At 40.5% G+C, this 14498-nt stretch overlaps 1 protein-coding gene across 2 annotated transcripts; it reads right to left on the reverse strand.

The window, feature by feature from the left end:
* On the reverse strand, window positions 152–9892 carry LOC8084696 (transcriptional corepressor LEUNIG_HOMOLOG). Of its 2 annotated transcripts, none has more exons than XM_002454719.2 (18): window positions 9553–9892; window positions 9401–9433; window positions 9220–9317; window positions 6759–6868; window positions 6382–6674; window positions 6192–6267; window positions 5982–6093; window positions 5103–5152; window positions 4711–5013; window positions 4497–4601; window positions 3308–3523; window positions 3073–3214; window positions 2896–3005; window positions 2637–2786; window positions 2058–2213; window positions 1832–1948; window positions 1390–1587; window positions 152–809 (listed from the first exon to the last, which is right to left on the reverse strand). In XM_002454719.2, exons 2-18 carry the CDS (start codon window positions 9430–9432, stop codon window positions 666–668), a joined length of 2412 nt encoding a protein of 803 aa, XP_002454764.1. In that variant the 5' UTR covers window position 9433; window positions 9553–9892; the 3' UTR covers window positions 152–665. The 2 variants fall into 2 exon arrangements, with proteins under 2 accessions (XP_002454764.1, XP_021314951.1); XM_021459276.1 differs by lacking the exon at window positions 9553–9892 and adding an exon at window positions 8952–9018 and having other exon boundaries at window positions 319–809; window positions 9401–9439.

Raw genomic sequence — 14498 nt, forward strand, 5'->3', positions numbered from 1 at the left:
AAGTTGGCGAATAAATATAAGCACCAAGAAAACAAACAATTATTTATCCATTGAAACAAAGCATGTCTGTATTATGAGATGTTTTTGAAAGAAAGGAAGAAAATTCTCTTCATTGTGCATTGCAAGACACCTGTATGTCATGTCAGCACAATTATCCTCTTTTCTGAAGAGGCACCATCTTTCTTCATTTATGGCGAATCAAAATTTGCAATTAGGAGGCACGCATTACAACAGTCGGATTACATCAGTGCATCATTCAAGCAGATCAAACACACTGCAGCAACTAGCGACAAGACGCGACTTCCAAACCAACCGCCAGATGCCAATCGCAGTGAGTTCCAATTAAAAACAGGGAATGTTAAAAGGTTACATATGATACGGCGTAAACAAAATTAAAACAGGCGGCCACCTTTTCAGCCAATATTCTATTCTTCTTTCTTGTTTCTGAGCTACACAAACAGCCTATCAGGATAAATACAACCCATCAACAAACTCACTGCTCTTGGACAGCTGAACGGGGACAGGCAACCAGCTAATTACTACTCTTCCTTATTGGCCTGAGTCGCCCACGACAGCCAAGCTCACCCCCATTTTATGCCTCAGCCGGAGAAATATCACTTACCCGGGAAAAAAGCTACCTAGATCCATCATTATTCTTGTTATTGTTATTTCCACACCTTGACAGAGTTGTCATGGCTCGCAGAAGCTACCATCCCTGTGACTGGTGACTGCGCCAGCGCAGCGATTAGACCTTCATGAGCTTGTACTGTCAGGCTCTGGTTCTTCACCATGTTCCAAACCTCGAGAGACTGCATCATCAACATTTTAATGAGAAACTCTCTCTCTCTCTCTCTCACACACACACACACACCCAAAAAAAAATTTATGGATCCAGTCCCTTGAGAAGGTAAAGTGCTATTGCTGACAGAACTTTTTTTTTTTCACCAAGGGCACACTAATAAGCTCCTGATTCCTGAATATCTCGTTTTTAACTCCTTTGCTATTTAATAAGTGTATCGTGTTCTAAGTTTTCTACGGAATTTAATAGTTATCATTAACTAACTTCCTTTAGCGTCTCCCTCATTTCCCAACTGCACTTTATATAGAGGATCAAATTAACTCTGTGCAGGATGATCCTTTCACCTACCACCTTAATTTTTGTTCCACATTCTAAAACACCACCCACATTTGTGGTGAGGGAGTAGGAATAAACTGCTTTCCAATATCAAGTATATTGAATTATGTATATTCTTGTCAATAAGATGAGGCAAAAATGACCAAGACATCTTAAGGATAGACAAGTTTTGGTACCAAAATACAGCGCCATACACTTCCTCATAAAGTTTGTTTGATACAAATAACTACATTCAATAGACAAGCCATAGTTACCTGGTAGCCTCCAATAACCAAGAGATTGGAATAGCTCGGGTGGAACACACAAGAATGGAACTTGTTTCCATTGGAGCTAAGCTCATGAATGCACTCCCCTGAAGATATTGACCAAACCTTAACTAGGTCCTGACTGACGGATGCAATATATTCCCCATTGTTGTCCCAGCACACTGACTGCACATCGGTGTTATGGCCCTGAGATTACAAATCAAGTACTTCAGGTTCACATCATTATATTAAAAACACTACTAGTGTCCAGGAAAAAAAAGCTTCACTACTCCAACACGCAGAAGAAAAAAGTACTTGTTGCGCGGTTATAACTTATACCAACAGTATGCTGAGGAATTTGAGATGTGCATGTGCAGGGTCAAGTAAAGGAAATGTAGCAAAGAGACTTTTCAAACAAAAATAGAGGATATGCTGGTATTCAAGGACAGACCTGTAGAGTGTATTTTTTCCCATGCGTCTCAATATCAAATATGGAAACCACGTTTTCAGCAGCTGCGGCTAAAAACTGGCCAACATGAGGTTGGAATCGAACTTGGGCACTACCACCCTGTACAAAGAAGGCAGAATTGGACAAAGTACTGAGTTACTAAATCCATAGACTCTTTTTGCACAAACTCATACATGAAACTTTGAAGAGTAGAAGGAATATAAGCAACCTTTATGGCACGCAAACATGTAAGCTGGGTTGCATTCCAGTACCGGATTTCACCGCTGCCATCACAAGAGCACAGAAGGTCTGTTTTCTTTGGATGAAAATCTAATGATGTGACCTGGCCACTGTGCCCAGTGAACGTATGCAGAGAGAATCCAGGCTGCAAAACATGTGAGCATAAGAAATGCCGTAATGCAAGTGCATGGAAAAAAAGCTGAGGCTTAAGATTCAAGGTTAGTAACACAGATGGCACAGTTCACCCAATACATTGATGTGTTTAACTAGGATTTTCATAGTATAACACAATTTGCAGATCAAGACACAAAAAGGGGGAAAATATAATATTTACATGTCAATTCAATCATGTCATAGTTGGGCCTTGCTACAAGTTGAGACATGGTGACAATATGGACAAGTATAACTAGATTTGCAGCCATGAATATGAATACTAAAAATAAACACTCAATGTCTTAATAGCACGCAGGAGTAGTGAAGTATGCAATAGGATAATGGTGACATTACTATAGGAGGTATAATAGCATATATCTACGATCCCTATAATGGACAAGCAAACATAACTTACATCGGCAGCATTCCACAGTTTAATAGTTCTATCAAAAGAAGATGTTGCCAGCTGACTAGAGTTAGGCCTGAAACGAACATCAGTGATAATAAGGCCATGCTCTTCTGGCGTATACTGTGTCTGGAAATTTTCCATGTTCCAAAGTACAGTCTACAACAAATGAACAAAAATATAGTATGTCAGTCTGAGAAACATCAGAGGCTCCATAAAGAAGTGTCACTTGGAACAAAAACCATAATGTAAGACAGTTTCTTCGTACCTTCTTTTCATGTCCTGCACTAGCCAAAATCTTGCCATCTGAAGAGAAGTGGCAGCAAACAATTTTGCTGTTGCTTGTGCGCCAACAGTTCACTTCACTGAAAGTAAAACCTAGAAACAAATGGACACGTCATTTGATATTTGAATTTTGTTAGGAAAAAACATCAAAAAGTATTACCTTTCGAAGTGGCTGGGTTAGGCTCTGCAGGACTTCTTTTGAGTGCTGCAAAAATATCCCTGGGATCTCCATCATCATTGGATAAGAAGGATTCAACATTTTCATCCAAAGAGCCCACATCACCAAACTGCTCAAGGTCATCCTGTCACATACAACAATTGTGTTACCCATCTATGTAGCATATAATAATCACTATATTCACTATATACTTTAAATGAAGAGTAAAAGCTGTAACCATTTGATTTGAAGAGGAGGCAAGTCCAGTTCCATCAGCACCATAGATCATTAAGTTCTTTGGAACGTGGCGCATATTACCACCCATTCCAAGTCCATCCCCAGGCGTATGTGTGGATGGTGTAGATGGTGGGGAGTTGGCAGGACCCACAGTGTTTCCTGTACCAGTACTATTTGCTGGTCCTGAAGAAGTAGGCTGCTTTCTTTTTCTATTGTTCTGGAAATAACAAATAATTACAGAACAAGGAGGAGGTATAAGGTCAATGGCAAGCACATCGGTTCTTATTTCTTAAGAACAAATTTGTAGTAACTCATGCAGTGAAATAAAGAAAAGGGTAAATAGCCGACTATTCAGCTTTAGTTGCCAGGGATCATATACTATGCACCAACCAAAGAAAACAAATTCTTTCTTACACGTTTACAGTATGCAAATTTACATATAATAATTTCAAATTTGGTCTTCAATGTACGAAGAAGATAAGTTATGTCAACTTATTTGGACAAACAGACCTCAAATATATGCAAAAGCAGAAAATATTGCGAATAACACGTGGCATATGAAGTCCTAACAGTAAGCTAACTTTAACTTTCAAAGCCATGGAGTTTATCGCAGATCCAGAAACAAGGGGCAGGGCAATCCAAACAACACCCCAGCTGATCGCACCAACTTTTATCATATTGTACTATATTAGAATACGATGAATATATTCATGATAATATAATCACGGAACTTTTTTATCATTAATTCGCCGAGGGCTTTAACCCCATTGTCATGGATTTATAGTTTCATCAGTGGCAGGATTTGCGTAATTGTAATAATTTAGCATCCAAACTTCATATTCCATTGAATCTGATGCCACCAGCACTGTTCTTTACACATCACTGTGTGGCATTCCCTTTTGGCATCATTTTTTCAAGAAAACTATTGCTTCCTCCATGAACGATCTCATGTCATTTCAGCATCTTAATAAGAACCCTTCCTAAGATGTGCAAGTTTTCTTCTAAGGCTTCCTCAGATAAACATATCAGTCCCACTGTGCACTCTATAATTTATATTTAATTACTTAATTTGTTGATAGAAGAGCAACAATAGATGCATAACGGGAAAATTTAAAGATTCAGATCAACAGGGGAAAGCCCATAGTTCAAGAATAGAACAGAAAACAATAGGTTTGGCATGCTTTCAGTACCTGCTGCATTTGTTGTTGCTGGCTCTGTTGCTGCTGCTGGTTCTGATGCTGCTGCTGCTGCTGTTGAAGCTGTTCCTGGGGTTGCTGTGAAGATGTCTGCTGCATCTGAATAGTTTTCAGATATAGTAAGATACCAACAAACTAGAGCCAGAGAATGTACAAACTTAAGAGAACAACTCTAAACAAAGGAAGGGCACATCTACAGCAATCCAACCTTCATGAGATACTCTTGGTCTGGTCTGACTTTGGGTGAACTGGATTGCATTGGGGAACTAATACACCCATCAGTTCCTGCAGGTTGACCATCTTTACCATTCAACCCACCCCTGGTCAACGCTGTAAGTCTGCGGGGATCAATATCCCCATAATTAGTTGAGTTGCCAAGGTTCCCTTGTGCTTGGGCCTGTGCTAAGTATTGCTGCTGCTGCTGTGGGGACATAAGTTGGAACTGTGACTGTGTTGAAAGAAATGGCTTCTGCATTTGAGCACCCAAATTCGGCCTTAATTGATCAATTCCCTGTAAGATGGTAGCATGGATATTCATAGGTGGTCAGGTTCCAAAACAAAATATGAGCACATAAGGGAACATTTTTTTTCGTAGCTTACAGTTAATGGCCAGCCTTTCAATGGTAAACCGCTCACACCTTGGTTCAGTCCTGTTCAAAATATGAGGTATTAAAAAGAAGGAAACAGAAAGAATGTGAAATGTATGATGTTCTTGAAATGAATCAGTCACATCATAAACACCCCGATTAACCAAAAGAAGAACCACTGTAGCGAGTTACTCATTACTTGCCAGTATATCCAACTGTTACAACATTGCACTGGTATGGCACAATCTATGCCATCAAAAGTTAATAGAACACAACAACAACAACAACAAAGACTTACTCTCAACAACCCATGAAGTTGGGGCTAGGGATGAAACCTAACAGAAGCCATAAAAGAGGATAAAACGCTAAAAAAAACAATGTATCAACAACAGCAAGGATGGCAAGAGGAATGTGGATTGCTGAGTTCCAAACACTTGTCAGAATCCTATTACAGTGCAAGAATGACAGGACAACAGTACTGTAGTTCAATGAGATGCAACCAACTTTTCAATATAAATTTGCAAAAAAAAAAGGTCAAAAAGTTGTGTTGCTTGCATCCAAACCAATTAAACTTCAACCATCATATAAATCGTATATATTGAGATTGAACATTTCAAAATGATGAGTGAGATTAATCTCCAACAGCAACTAGATAATATTAAAGTTTTGTTGTACTTTCTAATTATATTAGGATAGAAACTATCACTCAAAGCTACACTTGGGAGACCATGACAATGTTCATAACCAAATTGTTTCATCATTTGCAACTGGAGGGAGTATGTATCCTCAGGCAGCAGCAGTAAAGGACAGGTGTTCTAAAGAAGTGCCTTTATAGTGAGTGCTAGTTTGGCAACATAGGAGGAACTCACAAGAAACAAGGTAAAGGGCGCACCTGCACCACTCAATCCAGGTTTAGGCTGAATTATTCCCTGTCCATACAACGATGATGGATCCATGGGTAAAGATCTCTGGGGTACTCCCATGTTACCTTCACTCTTAATATCCTGTTAGAAGTTAGAACATTCAGGTTATCATTTAATGAACTAGTGTAAGAAATTGCAGAGTGAATAGACATATAGTGGAAGTGGAACCAATAACCTACAATCGTTTGCTGATTCCGAGCCTGGATTTGCTGCAGAGTTGTAGACACATTTCCAGGAGTCCCTGGAACTAATTGCCTGATTCCACAAAAACAGTAAGTTCAGTCAGTACCGCAAATGTTTCAGTTCCAACTATCTTTCCTTTCCCTTTTATAGAAGTGTGTAAGAGAAAAATGGGGGTTGGTGGAGCACCCTGCATGGTTTGTTGCTGACTTGAGAAGAGCCATTCTACTAGCTTCAATGAGTTGTGATCCCTCTGACTCCATTGAATGTGGGTGCTTCAAGCGCTCTTCATACATCTTGGCAGCTAAGACACTAGCTGTTGATGGCCCCAAAATGCCATCAGAGTTTAAAGCATTTATTGGACCATTAAGTGAAGGATGATTCGCATTAGTTCGCTGAAGTTGAGCATGCCTTTGCTGCATGAGTTGCAATTGCTGCATCTGCATCTGCTGCTGGTGCTCTCTTGCTTTTATTTGCTGTGCCTATCTCCAACAGAACAGAGATTCACACTAGGTTAGCTTAAGAAAAACAAGAAGTGCATTGTAAATTAAGAAATCCCAAGTTACCTCTAGGTATGCCGCTGCAACTTCAGAATGCTTTTCATTTGTCCTTGCGATGAATATATCCCAAAAGACAGACCACCACTCAAAGAGAAACCCTCCAGGAGCATCAATTGCTGCATCACAATTCACAAGTCAAACTCATACTTATGATGGATCCCCTGGGCAAACAAACTAATGGACACTGGACAGAAATAGTTACAAAAATATCACACGAATGCATGTGATCTTGGAATGGGTAGGCATCTGTCACATATATCATCGTTTCATACTCAGCACTTCACTCCTTACCAGGGTTTGAGATCTTCACAAGATAGCATCTTTTAGATGGCCTTGTTTAGTTCCAAAAATCTTGGCAAAATGGACACTGTAGCACTTTCGTTTGTATTTGACAAATTCTGTCCAATCATGGACTAACTAGGCTTAAAAGATTCGTCTCGTAAATTACAGGTAAACTGTGCAATTAGTTATTTCTTTTATCTATATTTAATGCTCCATGCATGTGCCGCAAGATTCAATGTGACAGGGAATCTGGAAAATTTTGCAAATTTTTTTGGGAACTAAACAAAGCCGGAGATGAAGGTTCTAAACTCCTAATGTAACAGCAGTTGTACCAATTACCCTTTTATAATATCCTGTCTTTCGTAAGCAAGTGGCTATGGTACATTGGTACTTTTTTCTCGAACACGCAGGAGAGTTGTGTATCATTATATTAAGAAGAAAATGGTACATTGGTACTATTTCGATAACCATTTCATAAGAATATTTACAACAATTTCGAAACTGGACCCTACACTATTTGCTGAGATTCTAGTCCTACCACGCATCTGAACAATATGCCAAATTATATTGGTACTACTTGTTTGCTCAATGCATGTGGGCCCCTGAACATGAGGTCCGTACTTCAGATGATAACCACACTAAATCGATTATTTCTTATCAAATCATAATCCATTAAACAGAACGGTGCTTTCTACTGCATACTTGCATAGAAGTAATTACGGGGATCCAATTTTGCTAAACAGCTGCAGTTTTGTTTATCAGTGATGAGTTTCGCAGTTGCACTACAAGTGTGTCACCCAGTTACATAAAAAATATAAAAAAAATTAAAATCTATGCTGCTATAGATAAATTAGTATGTCAAAGCCTAATGTTAATTTCTAATTTTGGCATGTATGATTGTGTTATAAAGTAAAATCCCTATATATAGGGATGAAAACGGGACATATTTCCTGATATCCATCCATCCACAACGGGTTCAAATACTAAATGGATAATCCGTATATGAATCCAGCCTTTTAATATCTGTACCGTATCTGAATCTGATACTCAAAGTAAGATTTTTGTTATGTGAGATGGGTGTCAATATTCAACGCTATCCGTATCCAACTCCAAATCCCAGAAAGAAACTACCTCTATTTGTATCCATATCCGTAATAACCATTCGTATCTGGTCCAGTTTCATCCCTAGTACGAAGACGCCCAGTAGCTTTCCCAAAACCATATCAAGAACAAGCAACGACAGTAGTAATCCAGCTAGTTTCAACATCAGGCAAAGCTTTGACACTTGAGAAAAGCATAACATGTTGAGATAATTCAATTGAATAGCATTAGCAAATAGCAGTAGCATTTAGCTAAATCGCCACTAATAGCTTAGTAGTGAGTAGGGGCTATACAGATGCATCATGTTTGTTATATGAATGCTACTCATGCAGCTTCTGCTTGGCACACATCTACAATCCATCAATACGATAACACCACCCACTTCACAATTACTAACGTGAGCTATTATTTAAATAAATATACTTTAAACAAGAAAGCTAGACAAAGAATAGTAGCATATATAAAGTGCACTATTGCATTTGGAGTTCTAAATTTATTACATTCCCACTAAAGCACCTCTCGACAACACGACAAAAATTTTGTAACATCATGGGTAGCATCAATTCCCGCTTCCACCAAATTCATGTGCATTAGCATGCATAAACGCAATCGCACACCGTCAATCCTCTAAACAACGGCAGCTAACGACAACCATTATCTGCCTATATAGGGAAGCGAAATCCCGCAGTTTCCCGCGAAAAGTTATGAACCCATCTCAACTGGCTCCTCTTCAACCCTCACACCCACCATATAACATCAGAACTTCTCTGTCTAAATTGTCACAAAGCTCTCCAAACCCCTTTGAATTGACATTACCTACACTCCCGTTTGGCTGAAAGCCAAACTGGATAAGTTCAGATTCCAATCCTCTGCCCTACTTCACCTACACATAAAAAAAAAACAATGGAGTATTCCATACCGAAAATTCGTATCAGAGCTGAAAAATACTGCCCACTCCATCTAGTTCAAAATTCGAATTCACACCCGCAACCAATAGCTAAACTCTCGTGCACTGTCACGAACAAAACCTAACCCAGCAACAAATGCAAAAGGGCGAAGCAACAGAAGAGGAGGCAACAATTACCGACTGGATCAGCAGCAACCTTTCCCTCAGCCATGAAAGCCTTGGCCGTCGTCTGCAGGTTCCTCTTCAGCAGATAGTCATAGATATACACGTCGAGCCTGCACCACAAGCAACGGAATCAACCCAGAGCAAGCGAGGGGGCAAAAAATTCACACGGGTACAACAAATCAAAATCGCTCACATCTTATCCGCTTCCCAGTTGCTCTGCGCCATTCTGCGACCGGCGGCGAAGCGGAGACGGGACAAAGAGGCAAAACCAGCAGAAATTAGCAGCGGGGCCAGGCGATTCGATACCAAACTCGAGGGAAAACAAGGGATCAGAGCCCACATTACCGGCTGGGCGTGATCTCGCGGCCGAGGGAGGGGGGTCACAGACGGCCTCGAGAAAATTTCCCGCGGCGAGCCGCCGTGCTGGCGGCGAGCGGCGACGGGGTTCCAATGCCCGATCGAGGGTGGCCGCGTCGGCGTTCGCGGCGAGCTCAGCGGCGGAATTTGGTGGTGGGTGGAGCGCGCGCGCGCGCTACGGTGGTGTGAGCTCGCTTCCGCCCGCGCCGCTTCGGAAGAAGCGGAGAGGAGTTACTACTAGTAGTAGATGAGAGAGAAAGTGAGGGAGGGAGGAGAGAGAGAGAGAGAAAGGAATAGGCATAGACAGAGCGAAGGAGAAGAGGCATGGGTGGGGTGCGGGTGTGAGCGAGGCTGGCTCGGTAGGGTGAGCCAGGACTCCGGTTCAGGAAGGTTCGGATGACAGGCAGGCGCCAGACAATTTTGCAGGAGGATCCTCGGTTAAACTATTAATTGCTTTGCAGATGGGATTAGGGCCTGTTTAGATTGGGAACGAAAATTTTTTGGGTGTCACATCGGATGTGTCGGAAGGATGTCGGGATGGGTTTTTAGAAACTAATAAAAAAACAAATTAAATAGATCGTCAGGAAACTGCAAGACAAATTTATTAAGCATAATTAATCTGTCATTAGCATATGTGGGTTACTGTAGCACTTAAGGCTAATCATGGAGTAACTAGGCTTAAAAGATTCGTCTCACGATTCTTAACTAAACTGTGTAATTAGTTTATTTTTTATCTACATTTAATGTTCCATGCATGTGTCCAAAAATTCGATGGGATGGATGAAAAAAATTTGGGTAGGAAACTAAACAGGGCCTTACTCGAACAAGTATCTCAAGGGATCTCCTACAATTAATACTCTGCATCTTCTGTTTTGAGAAGTCAACTAATTTTAAATTTGAATTACTCGAACTATATCTAAATGGAGCACCTTCAATTAATAGTAAACACTTCTCTTCGTCTAAAAATAAATATACTTATTGTATTTTGAGAAGTCAACTAGTTTTAAATTTGATTAAATATATATTAATATTTATGATATTAAATAAGCATCATTGCTTAAAATTTGAGAAGACAATTTTGTAGTAGTGTCCTCGGTTAAAATATTAATCACTTTGTAGGTGAGTTACTCGTATGGAATCTTAAGGGATCTCCTCCATTAATACTCATATTTGAAAAGTCAACTAATTTTAAATTTGAGAGAAGTACATATTGTTTATATATTATTTTGATAAGTTAACAAATTTAAATTTAATAATTCAATATAAATATATAAAAAAATGGATGCACGTTGTTATGTATACTTAACGTCGTGCAATAAAGGGTTGAGTAGCCACAAACAATTAATATAAGACAAGTAGTGTTGTAATGTTGAATCTACAATGAATAGTATTTAGCCATGATCATTAGTTATTGCAATATATAAGGACCTATTATCATAAGAGATTAGGTTAATATAAGACATCAGACATTTATTGTAGCTACTTTTCTAGTCTAGGTAGAAGTGAACATTAACATTATCTGACATTATTTTAACATTATTTTGACTAGAAAAAACAATTAGAATCTTTTAAAAGGAGGTTCATGGACACGCTTTTTAGTTCTTGTTACGGCATAAAATGTATATATTGTGGATTATGTGCCTTTATCTCATTACATATAAGATACTCTTAATAATAATAATATTTTCAGGGAAAGAAGATACTCTATCCGTGAATAAAGATGCTTGTGCTAGCTCGTCGTCATATTCCAAAGGTGCAAGGGCCAAGCTGCGATTTGGCACGCAGAGGTTCGGAGCGAGGAGTAGGCTCGGAGGCGTGGGGATTGGAGTGCTTGATTAGGCCCGGATTACCACGGCCCAGCTGGTGCGGAGGGCCAAACAGCGCGCACGGGACCTGACCAACCGCGTGAAGGGATGCGATGGCGTGGCGGCCAGCGGCTGGAGCCCCTGCGACGCCCGCTGTTTGCCACGGGATTCGTGAAAGACGGAGGTGAGCTGGTGACCTTTCACAGTGACGATGTCTCGCACGTTTTGTGTTCCTCTGAGGCCACCTCGTCTGTTGCCTTCCCTGCGTGCGGGTTTTCTTTCCTGTTCTTTTTTCCTTTCTTTCTATTTCGATACATCGTCCTTCATGTTATAAGCTGATGTAAGCACTTTTAGACGGCTGAGGATAGTAGCTTTGCTCAGAAAAGATTGTTTGCAGAGTAGTGTTGTGATTGTTGTTACAACAAGCACTCAGAAAACGCCTACAATTGGTAACCACTACTTAATGCAGTAGCTGCTGCAGCCACACCGTCGGGAAAAAAAATCGCAGCCAAGCATAACCGAAATCAAACACATCTCATACCGTTTAAACTGCTTGTAATAATTGATCAATCAAATGTGTTTATAAGTATACTGTACTATAGATTTTTTATGTCAATACAAAAAAAGAAAAATATTATGGTACAGTAAAGGCACTCACAATGCAAGACTCTGTCACAGAGTCGAAGACAATTAATTACATATTATTTATGATATTTTGCTGATGTGGCAGTATATTTATTGAAGAAAAAAGTAGAAAAAAATAAAACTCCAAGTCTTATTTAGACTCCAAGTTCATATTGTTCGAGGTAATAAATAACTTTAGACTTTACTCCCTCCGTCCTCAAATACTGCTATTTCTAGCAGATTTCAGACAGATTAGTGTGGCAAACAAAAGACCATTTTACCCTCAATTAATTTGGGTTCCACCATTTAATCATACACGTTAAGCCATGGTTTTCTGGTTCCAATGAGCTGCATTTAATGTCAACTAAACAGACTCAAACAATTACCATGCGCCAAAGTACTACTCCCTAGAAGAAATTAAATGGGTTGGTGGACCACGGAAGTTTCGAGGAGAATTAAATGGGTTGGTGGACTGAGTATGCTAGTAGAAATAGCAGTATTTGTGGACAAAATTTTCTCCTAGAAATAGCAGTATTTAGAGACAGAGGGAGTATAATAGAATCTGCATTGTGAGTGTCCTAAGGCCTTGTTTATTTCCACCCCAATACTTAAAATTTTTTCAAGATTCCCTGTCACATTAAATCTATAGACACATGCATGAAGTATTAAATATAGATAAAAATAAAAACTAACTGCACAGTTTGGTTGAAATTTACGAGACAAATCTTTTGAGCTTAGTTAGTTCATAGTTGAATAATAATTACCACAAACAAACGAAAGTGTTACGTAAAATTTTTTTACTTTAAAAACTAAACACGGCCTAAAAAATAAATCGAAGAAAGGTTAGGAGACGCGGTCCATTCAAAAATTCACAAAAAGATGTCCTTGCAAACACTAAAAAGGCCTAGTAGTACTCCGTATGCCAGCCAGGACGCCTTGGGCCACAGCAGAGACCACAGGCAGCATCGGGCGTAGAAGAGCGGGCAGGATGCGGTGGCTGGACCGGGCGGTGAGGCCACCCCTAGGCTGCTCTGGGCCCCGCGTGTTTACACGGTACGGGGCAGGCAAGGCAGCGAGCGATCCCGCTCCCGCCCGGTCCTCGCGGGGTCGGGGTCCCGGTCGGCGCCGCTCGCCGTCGCCGCCGCGCGTGAGGCGCACGAGCGCGGGGTGGTTGGCTTGGGTAGAAACGGAAACGGAAGACGGCAGCCCGCACGGCGTCGCTTTTCGGCCCGGGGTGAACCGAACCATTCTCGGAAGAGCACGTTCTGACGACGCAGCGACACCGGTGACGCTGTACGTAGTACATTTCTGTGGTGGGATCTCCTCTCCTCTCCTCTCCTCTCGTGCCGTCGTTCGCGTTTAGTCCAGCGGCAACTGGTCTCCTTCCTTTTTACGGTTTTTCTTTGGCACGTCTTGTCTCGCCTCGCCTCTCTCTCGCTCGCGCGCGCGGTTCATTTGGGTTGGTTGGTGGTGTCGGTAGTTTCTATGGTGCTACTACTAGTGATTCGTGATGGTAACGGTTTGGCGTTGGTTTGCTTATATTAGCAAGTAGAAATATCCTGTCGCTCTCCGTTCAAATTTAATAGAGGACTCTCATGTCACTCTTTACAAAGAGGCTTCTTTGGAACGTAGTGGGGGCAGTGAGAAGATGCGATATGAGAGTTTATTTGTCAATTTACAGTCTTATGGGTTGAGAATGTCACGAGTTATCAAAGAGCCATTCCGATGCAGTGAAGGTTAGAAAAAAGTGCTTGGTTTTTTAGAGGTATATTTAGTCTATTTGAAGGAATTTTCCGTGAGGGTTGATCACATGCATTCCATCAAAATTCTTCCTCGTTGGGACTAACATAGGAATTTTCATCAATTTAGGCAGGTTCATTGAATCAACGCTTTGTTTCAACACCTCGAGCAAAAATAATCATTTTAGCTAAAGTAGATATTCATCCAGTCCGATCCTCTTGTTGTTGAAAATTACTTCTTTTAGTGCATTTTAGCGGGGGCTCCTCGGGTCCGGCCGTTCGGACCGAATCGTCCGTCCGGCGATTTTCCCGCTAGGCTGTTTCCCGCCTAAATTGTTTTCGCCTGTATTGTTTCCCACCGAAATCAGACGCGTCTAAATTATTAGGCTTTTAGTGTGGACTGTTTAGACTGTTTCTTTATTGTTTTGATGCATGCGGCAACGTTGACTGTTCGTAACTGGCTAGAAATTGAGGCAACATATAAATTATTAGGCTCTTCGTTTACTAGGCTTTGTAGCACTTTTATTTGTATTTGATAAAATATTACCTAATTATGGACTAACTAGGCTTAAAAGATTCGTCTCGCAAATTACATGTGAACTGTGTAATTAATTTTTATTTTCATCTATATTTAATACTTAATGCATGTGTCTAAAGATTTGATATGATAGGGAATATGAAAAATTTTGCAATTTTTTGGGACTAAACAAGGCGCACTGGTAAAGTAGGTGAACATGGAGACATATGACAGGCTGTCCCATCGCAT

Source organism: Sorghum bicolor, chromosome 4, assembly GCF_000003195.3.
Source record: "Sorghum bicolor cultivar BTx623 chromosome 4, Sorghum_bicolor_NCBIv3, whole genome shotgun sequence".
Taxonomy (NCBI): Eukaryota; Viridiplantae; Streptophyta; class Magnoliopsida; order Poales; family Poaceae; genus Sorghum; species Sorghum bicolor.